This window comes from Sorex araneus, chromosome 4 (assembly GCF_027595985.1).
Source record: "Sorex araneus isolate mSorAra2 chromosome 4, mSorAra2.pri, whole genome shotgun sequence".
Lineage (NCBI taxonomy): Eukaryota > Metazoa > Chordata > Mammalia > Eulipotyphla > Soricidae > Sorex > Sorex araneus.
This window is the reverse complement of record NC_073305.1, coordinates 109,744,633-109,763,449: the sequence shown is the minus strand read 5'-3', so window position 1 is coordinate 109,763,449 and position 18,817 is coordinate 109,744,633. Positions and strand designations below refer to the sequence as shown.

General features: G+C 38.5%; 1 protein-coding gene across 5 annotated transcripts in view; it reads left to right on the top strand.

Moving 5' to 3' along the window:
* The first annotated feature begins 2,485 nt into the window (after positions 1 to 2,485).
* Positions 2,486 to 18,817, top strand: part of IBTK (inhibitor of Bruton tyrosine kinase) — a 78,426-nt gene continuing 62,094 nt past the window's right edge. For all 5 annotated transcript variants that reach the window (XM_055136407.1, XM_055136409.1, XM_055136406.1 and 2 more), the window contains exons 1-3: positions 2,486 to 3,236; positions 11,470 to 12,146; positions 16,845 to 16,941. In XM_055136407.1, coding sequence (XP_054992382.1) covers positions 11,826 to 12,146; positions 16,845 to 16,941 — 418 coding nt within the window. In that variant the 5' untranslated portion in view covers positions 2,486 to 3,236; positions 11,470 to 11,825. The remainder of the gene's footprint in view (positions 3,237 to 11,469; positions 12,147 to 16,844; positions 16,942 to 18,817) is intronic.

Here is an 18,817-nt window from a genome sequence, read left to right as displayed (position 1 = left end):
TTCCCTCTCCACCCCATTTTTCTGAGCGAAAATGGCGGCAGCGGCAGCAGCCACACGGTGAGAGCCACCCTCTAAGACCCCTCCACCAGGAGGTAGGACTTGCTTTAGTGACGTAGCCTGTAGGTGGTTCTGGGAGGGGGGGCGTTCCCGGCGCGCCTTCCGCCCAGAGATGAACCGAGAGTCGCGGCACGAGAAGCAGACCCTCCGCGCCTATTGACTGTGATCCTGAGGTCTCCTAACCCATTTTGGCACCAGAGCGGATTCTTGCAGCCATCCATTTTGACTGTGAACTGAGCTAAAATATTAGAAACCCAAAACCTTCACTTCAAAGTCTTCACTCTTACCAATGAAGAGAAATTATTAGATGATGCCTATTCAGCAGGCCTGATTGTTGGGGAAAATTTCCAATCAATAATAGTGAGTTCTATATGGAAATATGAAAAAAAAAAATTAAAAAAAAAAAAGAAAGCCACTCCCAACTCACCCCCTTGGCAACCAGTAACCACTCTAGCAACAGACTCTTACCTAGCCAGAAAGCCCCAAGGGCAAAAAACCTTGGCAAAAACCCTATAAAAGCCACCAAGGAAAAAAGGAAGGGGATGCATATGCTGCCTGTGCCCACATGGCCAAGCACATATAGCGCTTGAGCACAACATATAGCTCCTTCATCTTTCCTCCAGAGATGTGTACATTCATGCCTTCATATTTAAAGCTGGGATGAGTGCAGGGTCTTTGAGAAGATGTGTTCTCCCTTGAGTGCATTACTCTCTCTCACTTTCTCTCCCTTCTTCCTCTTCCTGAAGCCTCCAGATAAAATCTGCCTTTACTTCACTGCTCATCTACTCCTGAAATTCCTTTCTGTGAGATGAGAAAAGGACCCCGAAACCCTGGGTAAGCCCTTGGACTGACTCTGTGCAGGGACTCATAGAAAGAAGACTTTATCAGTTATAGCCTTCTCAGCCAGTCCCTGGTGGCAGAGGTGGATCAGGAGTAAGTGACCTTTCTCCATCCTCCCTCACATAAGCCACCTGGGGAGCCCACGGACTTCAAAGGGACCAGTCAGCAGGGAATTTATCACTCTGCCACATACCTACTTGTAGTCTTTTTTTTCTCTTAAAGAGTTTCCTTGTTCTTCTATAAAATCCCCTATGGTGACTGTGCAGATGGTTTTTTAGGATATGATACCATCTTTTCAAATTAGTGCACCTGATCATTCATGTTATCTTTCGGTTGGCTGGCCCTGGAACAGAACTGGATCTTCGCATGTATATTTCTTCTATATAGATAGAAGAAATGTATATATATATATATATATATATATATATATATATATAAAGACTAGCTTTGGTGTATTCATCTCCTATCTACATGAATTTTACATTTAACTTAATTTCATTTGTACTAATCATGTTAATATTCTGCTCTGCAAATGGCCAGTGTCTCTGAAAATTAGCCTGGGCATCTAATTTTTCCAGAGAAATGAAGAATAGCTCCTTATTCCTGGGCCTGGAATGTCATTTTTTCTTCTTCTAGTTATGTCATCATTCAAATCTTAATTCAAGTATCACTTCTTTATAAAATTAAGTTTATCACAGCATTTCTTCACAGTACTTGAAAAGTTGCAATCCATTCCTTTTACCTGGTGTTTTTGTTCATTACAGAATCCCCAGAGTTTACAAGAGCCTAGGTAACACTTGGCGATTGTTAAAATGAATGATGGACTGCTTGAAATAATGCTGCTAAGGAAATATTTCTTTATAAAAAGTAACACTATTTTTGAAGTGTTATGAGCTAGACACTTTGCTAAGTGCTATATTTCTCCAGTTTCACCAATATGCCTTCACAACTCTTGGATAAATTATTGCCCCCTTTTCAAGTGAGGAAACGGAGACTTCAAAAGTAGCTAATTAAGGTATCCAGATAGAAGCAAACAACAAGATTTGAGCTCATATCACAGCCTTTATTTCGATTTTTGGCTTTACTTGCCATCTTCATTGATGAACTGCACACAATTCCTTACATTGCAAACAAACTTGCTTTTCTTACATGTCAAACAGGAAGGAGGGGGTCTGCAGGGGACAAATAGAACACTACAGAAGACAAAGCATGGCTAATCATTCCTTATTTCTTCCCCACTGGGCTTTGCCAAGGAAGGCGACTCTCAATCGGGACCGAACTCCAGCTCCAAAAGCTGCTCTCCGTGGCGTGTGGCACAGACTACGTGGCAGGGCCGATCGCCAAGGCCCTCGAGTTGGTCTTGTGCCCGGTGCCACCTGGGCTTGACCTGCAGCACCACACTCGGCCTCCTGGGATTGGTCACGGACGACTCTGCCCCTTCGTGTTCAGTTCTCCTTTACTGGCTCCATCAGTTCGAAAAATCCATAAAGCTGGCTGCAGCGTTAAAGGGTGAAAAGTTCAGCGCTGTCCCGGGCCAGCCTGACACGCGTCCCTACTCTTCCCCCCCACCCCCCCACCCCAGCAGACCTCCAAGAGCCACTCTTCAAACTCCGGGTGGGAGGGGGTGAGGAGGGAAGGAGGGCTGAGCTGCGGTTCCTGGGTACAACACCTTTCTAATGCCCGTGGCGGGAGGAAAGTTTCTGGTGCCAGATGGCGATACATTTGCCTCCTGCTGCTTGGGTACTCGGTGACCCGGGAATCCCGCCCGGTCTCCGCAGCGGTTTCTTCTTTCCGGGTCTACCCTCCCGTCCACGTCTCCAGTTTTAGGGAGAGCGCTGTTTCTTTCTCCCGGCGCCACCGCAGAGTCCGAGAGGCACATTCACATCGCCCAAGTTAGCCCACCACGCAGAGTTTGTCCCCGAGTCCCCCAAGCTGGCTATTCCCCGCCCACTTCTGGTGCGAACTGCCCCAAGGCCAGCCGGGTCAAATTCTCTCAGGGCGCCCGGGAAAGGCCACAGATTAAGGAGCTGCCACGCGAGGCCTGCCGGGCTTCTGCCAACCAATCAGCACACCGCATACACGAGCTTCAGCCAATCAAAACACGGCTTATTCCCGGGTCCCGCCTGCGCCGGCCCTTTCTCTCCACTTCCCTCCCCCGCCTTCCTAGTGCCTGTAGTCGCGGCTGTGGCTGCAGCCGCCTCCAGGGCTTGACGCGGGTCTGGGGAGCTGTTCCCCCTGGCGCCGTCCGGTTTGTCTTTACGCCTTCATTGAGGATGAGTCCCTGCGCGACAGTGTGCGCAGTCCGCGGAGGTCACCGGCGTACTTTCAACTAGCGACTGGTGAGGGCGGGCTCGGCGCGGCCCGACGGTGCGGAGCGGGCTGAGGCAGCGGGACTCCCCCCGGCAGCGCGGGGGCGACGTGTGCGCTTGGCCGAAGGGGCGGGCGCCGGTGGCGCTGCGAGTCCGCGGGGAGAGGGCCCGGCGGCGCGAGGCGCGTCCAGCTGGCAGGGAGCCGGACGGGCCCGGCTAGTGGCCAGCGGCCCGGTGGCCACTTTCCCGCGGCCTCGCCGGCGAGTGAGCGCTCGGAACCCTGGCGGACACGCCCTCCGGGAGGTGGCTCCGCGGCCCTCCGAGCCCTGCCGGGAATCCCGAAAGCTGCCTCCGCTGGCGTCGCACTTTCAGCGACACTCGGGGCTTAGAACCCAAGTTTTGGGCGAGCTGGTCACTGCGTGAGGAGGGACCTTTTTGGGGGGAGGAACCGGGCAGAGCCTTCAAAGCTCGCACCGTATGCTCAGGTTGCAAATAAGTTTCATTGACCCTGGGGCTTTCTCAAGTCCGCTTCTTCAAACTTCGAAGCGGTTTTAGCAGGACAGGATAGATTTCAGGAAGCGAAATTGGACGGTTCGAAGTAGCATTTATCAAAATATGGGGAGAAATATGACTGCGGAACGTTTGTATACCCAGGATGGACACTTTCCCATCCTTGCATGGTCCCTTCATGATCTTTTCCCTCCTCTTTCCTATTCTTAAGATTCTTTCTTTCAAAAAAAAAACTTTTTAGAAGACAATATTAAAATGAGGGTAGAGAGAAATGTTTTCTAAAAGGATTAAGGATATCTGCAGAAAACTTAAAGTAGAATTAAATTGGAATTAAAAAAATGAATTCTTTACTTAATTCCTTCTTTCTTTATTTTGGGGCCACACCTGGTGGTGTTCACTGCTGACTTCCGGTGGAGCTCAGGAAACTATATGGGGTGCCAGAGATTCAATCTGGGTTGGCTGCATTGCACTGCAATCTCCAGTTCTCTATACTACTTCTCACTGAATAATTCCTGTTTTGAGAGATGTTTAGATCGAGTAGCATAGCTATAATCTAGAATATCTGTACAGTTTTGATTAGGCTAGTTAAACTTTCACATCAATTTCCTCATTGTAAAGTGAATATTTTATATGTGCATATACACATATTTAAAATAATAAAGCTGAAAATGGATTAGATGAGTTAATGTATGTAAACCAATATGGTTGTCCATAGAATACTCAATGATAATAGATGATATGTTTGTAAGTGGGCTAGCATGCTAGTACTGTAAGGGCACCAGCCTTGCACCCTAGGTTAGTCCCTCGAACCACATAAGGTCCCGGAGCCCTGCCAGGATGACTCCTGAGAGCAGTGCTAGGAGTAAGCACCGAGTACTTCTGCATGTGCCCCAAAAAGCTTTAAAAAGATTAAAAAGGAAAGTTATGCTATGTTAACTACATAGTTAAACTACAGGTTGTAATCTGGTAAATATGGGTAAAAAACATTGTGAAAAGAAAGAACTGCATTATACATAGGCTACTTTCTGACCTGTACACCATAATACCCTCCTTTTCCTTTCCATTTTTTTTCTTAGATTTTTGTTGTTTGTTTGTATATGAATAGCCCATTTGCTTTTCGGAGTAACTCAAGAGATAGTGTTATCCCTGTTTTACAAGCAATAATTGAAAATTAGAAATTGTGATATGTCTGTGTCAATTATCTAGTTAGTGGTGTACCTGGGTTACTAGATGTGCTGTTCTGAACTCAGTTTAAAATTTAAATCTGTAGTCTCCAGAACCAACTAGGATCCTTTTTCTTAGTGATAGGCTTTTCTAAACACATAAAATACAGATATTGGTTCCACTATGGTCTTAGATGTTAGAGAATAACATTGTCAGATTTAGGTTTTAGGAAGATAATTGAACTATTCTTAACCAAGGTTAAACAGAAGAGTGGTGAGACATTGTTGAGGACTTAACTTACAGTGGCGCAATGCCCTTTTGTGGACCAATATTTAAGACTAATCAATTGTCTCTAGCTAAGTACATTCATCCAACTTGGTTTCCAGTCAACACTTGATATTCCTGTCAAATAAATTATCACCTTAATTTGTTGATATGTTTATGTGATTTTTATATATTTACCCTTTCTGTTCTTCGAGACTGCTCCCAAGTGGAAGCCCAGGAGCTATTGCCACATCTTGTGAAGATTCTATGTCTCTATAATAGTCTACTTTTACTTCTGCAGAAAGGCTTTTATGGCTGGCCATAATCTTTGCTCATACTGGACTGTATCTAACTCTTTTATTTATGGTTTGAAAGTCTTTCCAAATTATCAGGCATACATTACTCATCCTAAGGCTTTGTTTATACATTTCCTGTGGGAAATCTTCTCTAATTCCTCATGTCCACTCGCCATGAGTCACTTTTATCTTTACATAGTACTGTTTTCTTTTATCTTTACCAGAATCATGTTATATTTTCATTACCTGCTGATAGTCGTGTTGTATTTTTATTAAATATTCTCTTCCACCAGACTGTGACCTTTTGATGTTAAGGACTTTGTAATAGATAATACATTTTGTTTAATGAATACAGTTGTTAAACTGTCCTATACAGTTGTTAAACTATTCTTTCATCTAATTATCAAGAACCAGTATTTCAATATTTTATTTAAAATATTTAAGTCTTATTTATGTTTGTATCTTCAGCGCCTGTGTAGACACACTGAGAAGAGACAATATGGTGTAGCAAAAATAACTTAGACTTTACGGTTAAACAGATTGTGTTTGAATTCTAACTCTTGAACTGTGATATGATTTGGGTGGCCTAATCTCTTTGATATAAAGCAGTATTTCTCATCCTTTTTTCAACTGTAACCTTCTTCTGATTATTTCTTTAATGTGACTCACCCTGTCCAATCAGTTAGTTTCCTAGTTTTATGATGTTGCCCCCCTTTTAACCCTTGGAATATCTAGGAATATATCTTATCCCCAGTTGAGAAATGTAGATGCAAAGTATCCAGTATGTATAAGTGCTTAAATTTTTTTTCTAGGGCTAGAGATGGAACTCTGTGTTAAGAGTAAATATATTTAGGGCTGGAGAGATAGTAAACAAGGTCTGTTTTCTGTAAGCATTCAGTGAATGCATGCACAAGATTTGTATTATAGCACTGTAGGACTGTCATCCCATTGTTCATCAATTTGCTTGGGCGGGCACCAGTAATGTCTCCATTGTGAGACTTGTTGTTCCTGTTTTTGACACATCGAATACACCATGGGTAGCTTGCCAGGCCCTGCCTTGTGGGCGGGATACTCTCAGTAGCTTGCCCAGCTCTCGGAGAAGGATGGAGGAATCTAACCTGGGTCTGCCGCGTGCGTGCAAGGCAAACACCCTACCAGCTGTGCTATTGCTCCATTCCATTTATAAGATTTATATATATAGATATTAAAAAATATGGCCCTGAAATTTATGTGAGATGTGAGGGCAGGGCAAACAGAGGATATTAGGAACATGAAGGTTGAAATTTAAACCATGACATTGAAATTATCATAAGAGAAAAAAATGGCAAGGAAGACAACTGACTATGTAACATTTAAAGAAATTCACTATTTGAAGATCTAAGAAAAGGATAAAATTCTGAATAAGAAGTGGTATAAAAGAGAAATTTTGTACTTAAATGCCTTAGTGGTATCCGTACCTTTTTATTGTCCCTTCCTAAATCCTATGGGAGATGTACTATTAACTAAAAAGCAGGAAAATAAGATGAACTTGAAATAGCCAAACATATTTGGGAGTTTGAAGATCATTAGTAACCTGGTAACCTCAATATTCTTTTATTGGAAAAATATTCCAAAGAAACTTTATAGTAAAGTTGTTGAAGATAAAAATACGAATTTTGGATTGGATTTTGTTACCTTTAATCCGTCCCTCTCGGAGAGCCTTGCAAGCTACCAAGAGTATTTCGCCCTCACGGCAGAGCCTGGCAAGCAAAAACAGTAACAAGTCTCTCTTGGGGACATTACTGGTGCCCACTCGAGCAAATCTATGAGCAACGGGATGACAGTGACCTTTAATTATTAAATAATAGTAATCAAAGCTACTTGTTGAGTATACATTGTTATCAAGTACTATCCAAAGCCATAGTAATAATAGTGAAGTTGGTAACATTGTCTTCATTTTCAGATGGAAAAAAATGTAGGCTTGGAGAGGTTATGTAATTCTTAGGGTTATATAAACAGTAACTGCCAGCATTGCTGTTTTTGAATCCGAATAGGTAGGATTCTGAAGAAAAGGTATTAGTCATATCTATATTTTTGATTATAGTATTCTGTATATGCTTCTCTCTGCATATATTATAGATACCACTTTTTTTACAGATACTACTTTTTATTAAATATCTCTTTCCCTCCTTTCTATGTTAATATATATTAACAGATTGAGCCATTCTTTTTATTGTATCTAGACTCTTCCATATAAGATTTGATGATTCACTCTTAAGTAGTTTCTTTTAGTTGTATTATGAACGAATTTAAAATACAAAAATGGCAAAATTTTATAAACTTTCGAGAGTGAAATTATGTGCAACTATTTTGCTCTCTATCTTGATTGCTAGTTTCAGCATTTTAAATACTGAGGCTGGGGCCGGAGCGATAGCACAGTGGGTAGGGCGTTTGCCTTGCACGCGGCCGACCCGGGTTCGATCCCCGGCATCCCATATGGTCCCCCAAGCACTGCCAGGAGCAATTCCTGAGTGCAAAGCCAGGAGTAACCCCTGAGCATCGCTGGGTGAGACCCAAAAAGAAAAAAAAAATACTGAGGCTTTGATACTCTTCTTTATGTCCCTAACTACAATTCCCCTCCTCCCCCCATTTTTTTTGTATGTCTGTTTTGATTTATACCAACAGTTTGGACTGGTAAAAGTTTTGTAAATACTGTGTCAGGTTTAAGAGGAGAGTCAAAGAGCCAGATCTGTAGCTAGGAAGGTTTAATTGTATAGTTCGCTGCCAGCAGTGATCTTTGAGCACAGAGCCAAGAGTAATCTGTGAGCACTGCAGTGTGGTCCAAAATGATATCAAAAAAGAATCTGGTTCTAGTTTCTTAAGCTGTGAGTTCGATCCCATATAGAGTTGTGTAACTGAATGGGGGGATTGTGAACAAAATAAAAAATTTACTTTAAGGGGACAGAGATAGTAAGCGATACCACGATCGGCCTGGGTTCAGACCCTGGCATCAAGTATATGGTCGATTCCCAAGTACTGCCAGGAGTGACAGAGTCAGGAATAAGCCCTAGGTACAGCCAGATGTGGGCTTATTTGCCTTCCTCTCTGTTTATCTTTAGATACATTTCTTTATGGTTTATCATGGGTAAATGTTTGATTTGCATACTTATTTTGTAATTAATTTCTCAGTAAAAAGTGGTTACAAATGGAAACAATTGCGGATCCCTGACATCAGGTTGTTTGCTACCATTTGTGTATGGGAAGTCAGAATAGTTAAGAATAAAAAACCAGTTACATCGGAACTTTGGATTAGTCTGATTTGAAATTGAAATATTTTGTGTCTTTGAGGCAGAAATTTCACTTATAATTCTATCTCTTCTTTTAAAAAACTTCTTAAAGTTCTTTGTCAGTTAGAGCATTTATAAAAAATTTAAATGTAAAGGGTATTTTTTGGAATTTAAGTGTTTATATAATGTTTTAGTATCAAGCAGAAAAGAATATACAAAGTTATTTCTACTATAAAAGTTAAAATTTAGACATTTTAAATAGATGGTCTGTATATTTAAATACAGAAAATACAGAAAAATGATAAATAATTAGGAGGTAATAAAAGGATGGAGAAATGACTTGTGTAACTTCACTTTAGATATAAACATTTTAATAACTTAATGGGCTGGAGTGATAGCACTGTGGTAGGGCATTTGCCTTGCATACAGATGACCCGAATTCGATTCCTCCACCCATCTCAGTGAGCCCGGCAAGCTACCGAGATTAACTCGCCCACATGGCAGAGCCTGGCAAGCTACCGTGGCGTATTTTGGTATGCCAAAAACAGTAACAGCAAGTCTCACAATGGAGACGTTACTGGTGCCTGCTTGAGCAAATTGATGAGCAGTGACAGTGATATAGTGAATATCTTAATAGTTAGATTTCTAGAAGGAAGTGAAGAATCAGTAATGATTTATTTGATTAGTAAATAAATAAACTTTTTTCTAAATTTAAGTGGTGCAGAGCAGACAGAGTAGCATATTGGAAGAAAAGTGTCTCATCTAATAGTTGAGTTTTTTCTATATTTCTTTGATTTCTGTAATCACTGTATTGACATTTATGTTTTTAGGTGACTTTTTAAGAAGGTATACAAAAATTCAAAAGGGGATCATTGTGAAAAGTTAGTCAGCCTTCTATTTTTGTCTCTAATCATTGATGTGTCCTACCCAAGAGTGGCCGCTGTTTCTTCTGTATTGTGGATACCTTTCTTGCGTATTCAAACACAAACACGTACACACATCTGATTTTCCTTAAAAATTATAAAGGTATCTCATTTAAAAATATGTAACAGAATATCTTTAAAAAATTGTTAAATCTTTTTTAACTACATATATCAAAAAATAGCTTGCCTATCAAAAATAGATACCTGCTTTTTAAAATTTTTGTTATATAGACAACACGTAATTTCTTTTAACTAAGTTATTTAGGTTTCTATCAAATAATGAAACAATAAATGTTCTATACTTTTGTCCTTTCATATAGAGGTCTATTTTTATAGGATAAATTCCTAGGAGTAAAATTGTTTGGGTTAAAAGGAATGTGCATTTTATGTTTTGATAGACAATAGACAACAGTAAATCTTAGATGTTGTACACATTCAAAGTTACTTGTAATGGGCTAGGGTTCCTTTTCCCCAACGAACTTGTCAGTATATAGTAATACTAGTCTTTTTGGACTTTGCCATTCTGAAAAATGGTGTCTGTGTGTAATAATATTAATAATAATATATATTTCTTTTGAGTGAGGTGACATCTGTAAAAACTCCACGTAAGGGGTCAGAGCGATAGTATAGCAGGTAGGGCCAACCTAGGTTTGATCCCCAGCATCCCACATGATCCCTTTGCTCTGCCAGGAATAATTCCTGAGTGCAGAGCCAAGAATAATTCTTGACCATCACTGGGTATGACCCAAAAAGTAAAAAAAAAAAAAAAAAAAAAATCCATTTAAATTCTACCCCATTGTGTATTGTATTTAAGAAATATCACATTTTAAAATACAGAGCTGTCATATTAAATCCCACTGTGTTGGTTTCATTGGTTTCAGTGACTTATAGAGGCCATATTAAATAGAAACTACATTAAAAGAGAATTTTCTTCTTTCTGTCTTTAATATTATGTTCATGAACCTTCCTAAACTTACTATCCTTAACGTAACTTTCTCATTGAAATTCATACTTTGGCCTTTTGTGCTTTGAGAGTGTAAAAAAAGAGTGTTTTTATATTGTCATGTTTTGGGTTGAGCCATCTAGAATTTATTTATTTATTTATTTATTTATTGCTTTTTGGGTCACACCTGGCGATGCACAGGGGTTGCTCCTGGCTCTACACTCAGGAATTACTCCTGGCGGTGCTCAGGGGACCGTATGGGATGCTGGGAATCGAACCCGGGTTGGCCGAGTGCAAGGCAAACGCCCTACCTGGCTGTGCTATCACTCCAGCCCCGAGCCATCTAGAATTTTTATTGTAAAAAATGCAACATACATTCAAGGTTTTTTATTCATTGAGTACTGTCAGTGATCTTCATTGTTTATCATATCCTTTTATGGCAAAAGACCTTATGGGTAGAGAACAATCTTAGCATAATGCCTGGCACTTGGTAAAACTAAATCAATGATGAGAATGTTGTTTGTTATGGTGGTGATGGCAGTGCTGGTTGTGATAAAGTATTTTAAGGGATAAAGCATTGGGATGGGATTTCCATAGAGATGTTTGATTTAAATGTGTTATGGCTTGTGGAGACAACTAATATTTAGAGAGAAAAAAAGAAGGAATGAAAGTTCTGGAAGGAAAGAGGTAGACTTGAATACAAACCCTACCTTAAACATGAGTTTGGAATAAATGAGGATAGGATAACTGAAACACATTTTGTTAACACAGTTATGAGAGCTAAAAAATGATACCCTGTGTGGAAATGGGAGTTAGAAGCACTTAAATGTGGAGATAGTTGAACATAGTAAGAGAAATATTTTGTATTTTTTACCTGCTCTTCTCTTTCTCTTATAGGTCACCCTTGCAATTATGGATATCTGAAAGGATCAGACAGTGTGGAGGGGGAGTTCCCCTCCTCACTCCCCCTTGGTGCTTGACTAGGAATAATTTATAAACCGTGGAAAACTTTTTAAATAAAGAACTTTATTTGATACAAACTTTTTAGAGCTATTTATAATTTTTTGAATACGTGTCAAAATAAATTGTATGGAGATATATAGTTTTACACTTTTGTCATAAGGATTTACATTGTAATCCTGAACAGGCCATTTATTCTCTATAAATTTTGAGTAGCACCTTAGTGTCCTGACTTTTTTCAATTCTAAAATTAGTCTTAATTTTTCTGAAGAAGTCCGAATAGGAGAAACAGGATGAGTTCTTCCATTCCTGACTGTACATCGAAGTGTCGATCACTGAAGCATGCATTGGATGTCCTCTCTGTAATAACAAAGGGGAGTGAAAACCAGATTAAGGCCTTTCTTTCCAGTCATTGTTACAATGCTACTACTATCAAAGATGCCTTTGGCAGAAATGCCCTTCACCTTGTTTCCTCCTGTGGGAAGAAAGGAGTGCTTAATTGGCTTATTGAGAAAGGAGTGGATCCATTAGTGAAAGACAAGGAATCAGGATGGACTGCTTTGCACAGAAGCATTTTTTATGGACATATTGATTGTGTTTGGTCTCTACTGAAGGTAAGTGTCATTTGTCACTCCTGAGCTCAGAATTGGAATATCCCCTGAGTAACACCATTTATAACCCAACAACTCCCTGTTGCCTCCACTTCCTCACGCCTACGCCCCAACGCCCCCTCCAGTCAAAAATAAAATTGGTCTAACAGATATGTTTCTTAATTTTTTAAAAAATGCATTTCTCTTTCTAACAGGGATTTGAGATGTTCTTATTGTTTTATATTCTTTACTGTGTAGTACAACTTTAGAAAACAAGTCCTGGGCTGGAGCTATAAATTAAGTGATAGAATACATACTTAGTTTGAACTCACCTAACACCTCTGGATCTGGCCCCTATAAAGAAAAAAATAGAGCTCAAATTTCATATATACTTTTCATTATATTTCCTTTATATATATTTTATATTAGGTAATATGTTTACAGTGGTGTTGATATTTACAACCTTGGTGTGCACATTTACCTAACCACCATTGAGGTGTTTAAGATCCTCCATCCATGACTTATGTATATTGTCATGTATACTTCTTATTTAATTTTTTTGTGTGTGCAAAAATTTAAACATACTAAGGTTAGATATGTGCTCATTGGTAGGGTATGATTTGCATGGCCTTACGTTCAGTTACTGAGACAGTATGCACCAAATTTATAGTATGTTTAAAATTAACTATTGGTCAAATTTGTGTTATGAATTGTTCCCACTGACTGTTTTCATCACATATAATTTCAGAGTAAATCCTAGATATTTTATCATATATTAAATACTATGTAGCTGTTAGTGCTTTTTAATATGGTTTTGCTTTTATTTTTTGAAGTGCCGGGCACAAGACCAAGGGCCTATACATGCAAGGTATGCCACTCAACCTCACAGTCACATCTCTGGCCCTGTTTACTTTTATGCAACTATATTACTAGCCCTCTTAAATGACTCTATAGTCATATAATTTAGAGACTGTTTTTGAATAGTCAGTTTCTTTATTTGACTGACTAGGACAAAGTGTTTATATGTACTTAACAGTTATTTCACTGTCACTGCATCACCTTCATCCCGTTGCTCATCAATTTGCTCGAGCGGGCACCAGTAATGTCTCCATGTGAGACTTGTTACAGTTTTTGGCATATCGGATATGTCACGGGTAGCTTGCCAAGCTTTGCTATGCAGGGGAGATGTTCTTGGTAGCTTGCTGGGCCCTCCTAGAGGGGTAGAGGAATCAAACCCAGGTTGGCCGAGTCCAAGGCAAACACCCTACCCCACTGTGCTATTGCTCCAGTCCAAACAATAATTTGTACCAACTTAATTGTTTAAGCTTCCACTAAGATTAAATTTTGCTTTGTTCTACTGTATAGTTAAGTAATGAAATGTTTTAAGTAAGATATATCCAATGTCATTTTACAATCAGAAGTCATAAGGGTTTTTGTTGTTGTTGTTGTTGTTGTTGTTTTTCTTTTTGGGTCACACCCGCAATGCACAGGGGTTACTTCTGGCTCTGCACTCAGGAATTACTCCTGGCGGTGCTCGGGGGACCATATGGGATGCTGCGAATCAAAACCCGGTTGTCATCTTGCAAGGCAAAAGCCCTACCCACTATGCTATCCTCCAGCCCCAGAAGAAGTCTTAAGTTTTAAACTGAACAGTTTGTTCTTTATATAAACAGTTTGTGGTATTTGTAGAGGACCCAGAGAAGAACAAACTGTTGCTGTCCTCAAAGAGCTTGTTGCTGTTTTGAAGTTTTCATCTATTTTTGACCTTTAAAATAATTACTTTAGGTGCTAGGGATCAGTAGAGCACTTTCCTAAAGTGTGAGATCCTGATTTAATTTCTGACACTGTAAAAGTGTGGTAAAACAATTGTTTACTGTCTCTCTGGCTCTATAAAATTCTTTTTTTAAATCTTAGATTTTTAGTAAAAGGAGATAAAAAACATAATTAAATGAACAAATAGGAAGTTCTTAACAAATATTAATAATAGAATTCTCTTTACATGCAATAGAAACCAACTATGGTAACCTAAGCAACAGATGCTAGTGTATCAGATACCTCTAAGTACCTCTAAGTAGAGAAGGAAGTCATGGGACAGAAGAATGCAGTTAACTCAAATTTAAAATAAGAAAAATCTCCTTATCATACCTATAAGTAAAATATAATAACTGATCTGAATCCTCACCTAATAATTCTGTAGTAGTAATACCAGTTGCTTATTAAAACTTACTAGTTTTTGATGTTGAAATCATATGAATTACATATAAAAGAATGTTTTCTGTTTGTTTTAGAAGGAGGGCATCTAACCAGTTTAACCTAAAGTACTATTCAAAACTTTTTTTTTGCTTTTTGGGTCACACCTGGTGATGCACAAGGGTACTCCTGGCTTTGCACTCAGGAATACTGGCGGTGCTCAGGGGACCATATGGGATGCTAGGAATCGAACCCTGTGTTGGCCGCATGCAAGGCAAACATCCTACCCACTGTGCTATCGTTCCAGCCCCTCGAAACTTTTTAAGGCATACACTTGAAAGAAGAATTGACTGTATCCATATTTAACCTATTGGAAGTGCTGTAACTTTAAAATACTCTTTTGATCTTAACTTTTTTGTCAGTAAATGGACAGCACTAGCCAGAGAACAACATTAAATGATTTTAGTTTAGTTCATAACCAGTTTGGAAAAATGAGTGATTAGGTACTTCTGCTTAGAACCCACCTTGTAACATCTTGACTTCATCTCTTATTCCAAGTTGGAATTATGCACACACTGTTAGTTGCTAGTTGTAGGTGTGGTCTGTGATCTGCACCTTGTTTCTGGAAAGTATTGCATACCTCTTATTGCATACCTCTTACCTCAAAATCTTACGTTGAGCCCTAGGGCTTGGTACTCATTCATGCTTGACCATCCAAAATATAGGTGAGTTAACCCTACTCTTTGCTAATGAAGAATGAGAAGTAGTGTAAATACTTAAAAATTCCTCTTCCTGTCTTTTGATCGAACAGTTATATTTTATCAGTCTCAGAATATCCTGGTAGGATCTTTCATAAGACTTCTTAGCTATGATACACTGTGTAACTCACTGTTGTACAGGTTTTTCCACCTTCCCTTTACTCTTGATTTCTTACTAACACTTTCTAGTATCTCTTCCCAAGAAAATTGGCTGAATGCCTGTCTATATTATTTTACTTTTAAAGAAGACATCAAAACAAAATAGATTTTATTTCCTGAAAGACATTTTCAATAGCCTAACACTAGTTTGTGAAGGAAAAATAACTACTTAACTCCATCTGCTACTTGTTACAGTGTTGGTGTAAATTCACAGGCCTATAAGAATGCTGCTTAAATACTGTTTGATAATCTAATCAGTTTTCCTTCTGTTTGGGAGATATGTAAGAACTAATCTTTATATTGGATAGAGTATAACCAGTGAGAAGGGCTGGTTATACTATCTTTAAAGTTTAAGGTGAGCATATTAGAAAGTGTCAGAATTTACCATATGAAGCTGTAGAGGAAAAAATATTCTAGTTGTATATGCTATTGGGATTACTTAGAAAAATGCAAGTGTTTTCTGAATAGGTTCTAGCTGGTATGCATAAAATTCAAGAAAATTTATAAAACTTGGGGACCATATCAGATGCTGGGAATTGAACCCGGGTCGGCCGCATGCAAGGCAAACGCCCTACTCGCTGTGCTACTGCTCCAGCCCCACAATAATACAAAGTTTACTTTAAATCTTTATTCTGTCTCATGCCTCTTCATCCTAGCACTAATATTTTCTTTTTTTCCTGTACTAGGGATCTAAACCCCCCTCTTCTACTTGTAAGGCAGGTGCTTTGCTACTTAACCACCACCACCACAGCCCTCTTCCAGTGTTTTTAGAAAGATAAGTGTAGTACTAAAGAAAAGGTGTGCGGCTACCTAAAATAACTCTAAATAGTTCAGTTTCATGCCTGAATTTGAATATTGGAGATAAATTACAGTTATTGAAAATTCACACAATGTAGATACGTGCATACATTAATTTTGGAAATATCTGTATATAATTGATGAGAGCATAATTTAAAATGGTATAAAAATAGAGACGAATATTTAATGTACAGATAGATACAAAAGAATATAATTGCTTCTGTATCTGTGGTAGATGGTAAAAGAGCTGGTGACATAGGTGATAATATTAAATTTATAGAGTAAATTCTACTATAAGATTACTCTGTTACTGCCTTGAAATCTTTATAGTCCTGGGTAATATGGAACATGATTCTTTAAATACAAAAAATACTTAAGTGTGTAAATACATATATACACAGGCATCTTATTTACATGCTTTCTAGGCAGCCAAACATTCAGTAACTGGGAAAACTTTAATATTTAATTTATTTTATTTCTTTTTATTGGGGGGGGAGTTCACACCAAGCAATGCACAGCTTTTACTCATGGCTTTGCACTCAGGAATTACTCCTGGTGGTCCTTGGGGGACCATATGGGATGCTGGGAATCGAACCTGGGTCAGGCGCATGCAAGGCAAACGCCCTACCTGCTGTACTGTTGTTCCAGCCCTCGTTTTATTTCTTAGTATATTTTTAACCCTTTCCTCATATATTAGATTTTTCTTATAAGAAGTTACTTGTACAAAGATGGTTAATATGTAAAAATAAATATAAAATTTAGGTGTTGTATGTATACACACATTTATAAATGTGTTTTTTATTGCTTTTTCTTTAAGCATGGTGTTAGTCTGTATATTCAAGATAAAGAAGGCTTATCAGCTTTGGATCTTGTAATGAAAGATAGACCAGCTCATGTTGTATTCAAAAATACCGGTAAGAAAATGCTGTATATATCATTTAAGGTCCAACTTACATGTTTTTAATTAAATTTTATTTATAGAATTTCTTAGAAAATCTTTTGTGTATTTGAAGGGAGAACTTTTAATTTAATTTTCATTGGTTAATATTTTTTGATTATCCACTCATAGCACTGTTAATTTCTTAATTTTAGTTTATATTATGTCTCTAAGAGTAAAAGTACTGACTGAAGTAGGAATCTGCAATTATAATTATTGTAAGGTACTTAATGTGCATCTAGAAAGTAACTTTAGCATTTGAGATAAAGAGAAACAGGAATTGGGTTCTTATAACAACATATTCTTCTAACATCACCTGTCCCTAAACTTTGTTTGCTCTTTGAACTTTAGAAATGGGAATTGGTAGAATGGAAAAGAGATTTAATAGAACAATCTGTGATTTGTACTTATCTGGTAAACAAGAACAGTTTTTAGTTTTATACTGGGAAACTATTTTTCAACTTAGAGTTAAAATTTTATTCAGTGACTTTATTAGCCTTCATATTAAGAATGGAGTTACTCAGGAGGTGGGAAGGGGTGTGAGTGGGGGAGGGACACTGGGAACACTGGGGGTGGGGAATGGGTACTGGTGGAGGGATGGATACTTGAACATTGTTTGACTGGAATAATCATGAAAGTCTGTAAGTCTGTAAATGTATCTCACGATGATTCAATAAAATATAAAAGATTAAAAAATGAAATTACTATATCATAAACTTCCCTGTGATTAAGTTTTATTCAAGCATATTGGTTATTCCCTGAAGCACTCACGATTTTGCATTCAAGAATACACTATAAAAATTAATATTTTAAACAATCCTTTAGTAAGTTCTTCCCTGGCTGGTGGTTTCTTTTCCTTTCTTATCTACTTTCCAATAAACCTTTCTATTTCCCTAAAATAGGAGGGGGATAAACAGGTTAATATTTTTGTGGGAATAACAAGTTACAATTTGCCTGATTTAGGACTTTCTGCATATGTTTTATTTTATTTTATTCTTTAACTTTTTTGGCCACACCCGGCGTTGCACAGGGGTTATTCCTGGCTCTGCACTCAGGAATTACTCCTGGTGTGGTGGGGGACCTTATGGGATCCTGGGAATCGAACCCTGGTTGGCTGTGTGGAAGGCAAACGCTCTACCACTGTGCTATCACTCCAGCCCCTGCATATGTTTTAATATTTAAATATCTGTATTATTTTCACAGAAAATAAGTGAACATGGCAATTGGTATTTTACTCATTTTGCAGTTTAGCTACTAAGGTAGCAAAGAACAAATACCTTTTTGTTTAACTTGAGAAAGACCTATGTTGGTTTTTTATTTAAAAATTTTTATTACTAGAATTATATATTAATTGAACTATACAATAGTGTTGAACTTAGTATATTATTGACATATAAAGTTCCTGTACCCCATCATCACCAAGAAAGTACCCGCGACCCTTCCATCAGTGCCCTTGTCAATTCTATCCCAAACTTTATTCCTACCCTATTCTCCCTACAGTGTTTGGTAATCCAAGGCCAAGACTTGTCATTATTCAGTACTGTCAGTTCTTTCATTTTTCTCTTTCTATTCCATAGATAATACATGAGATCATTCAGTATCTGTCCTCCTCCCCGACTGTTTTCACATAGTATACACCTTCCAATTTCCTCCATTTTTGCAGCCAACTGTGTGATTCTATGTTTTCTTACAGCTGCGGAATATTCCTCGTGTATATGTGACAACTTCTTCATTCACCTGTCATTGGACATTTAGACTGTTTCCATATTCTGGCTATTATATTTAGCACAGTGATGAGCATAGGTGTGCATTTATTATTTCAGGTTAATGTATGTTTGTTTTGTGGTTAGATA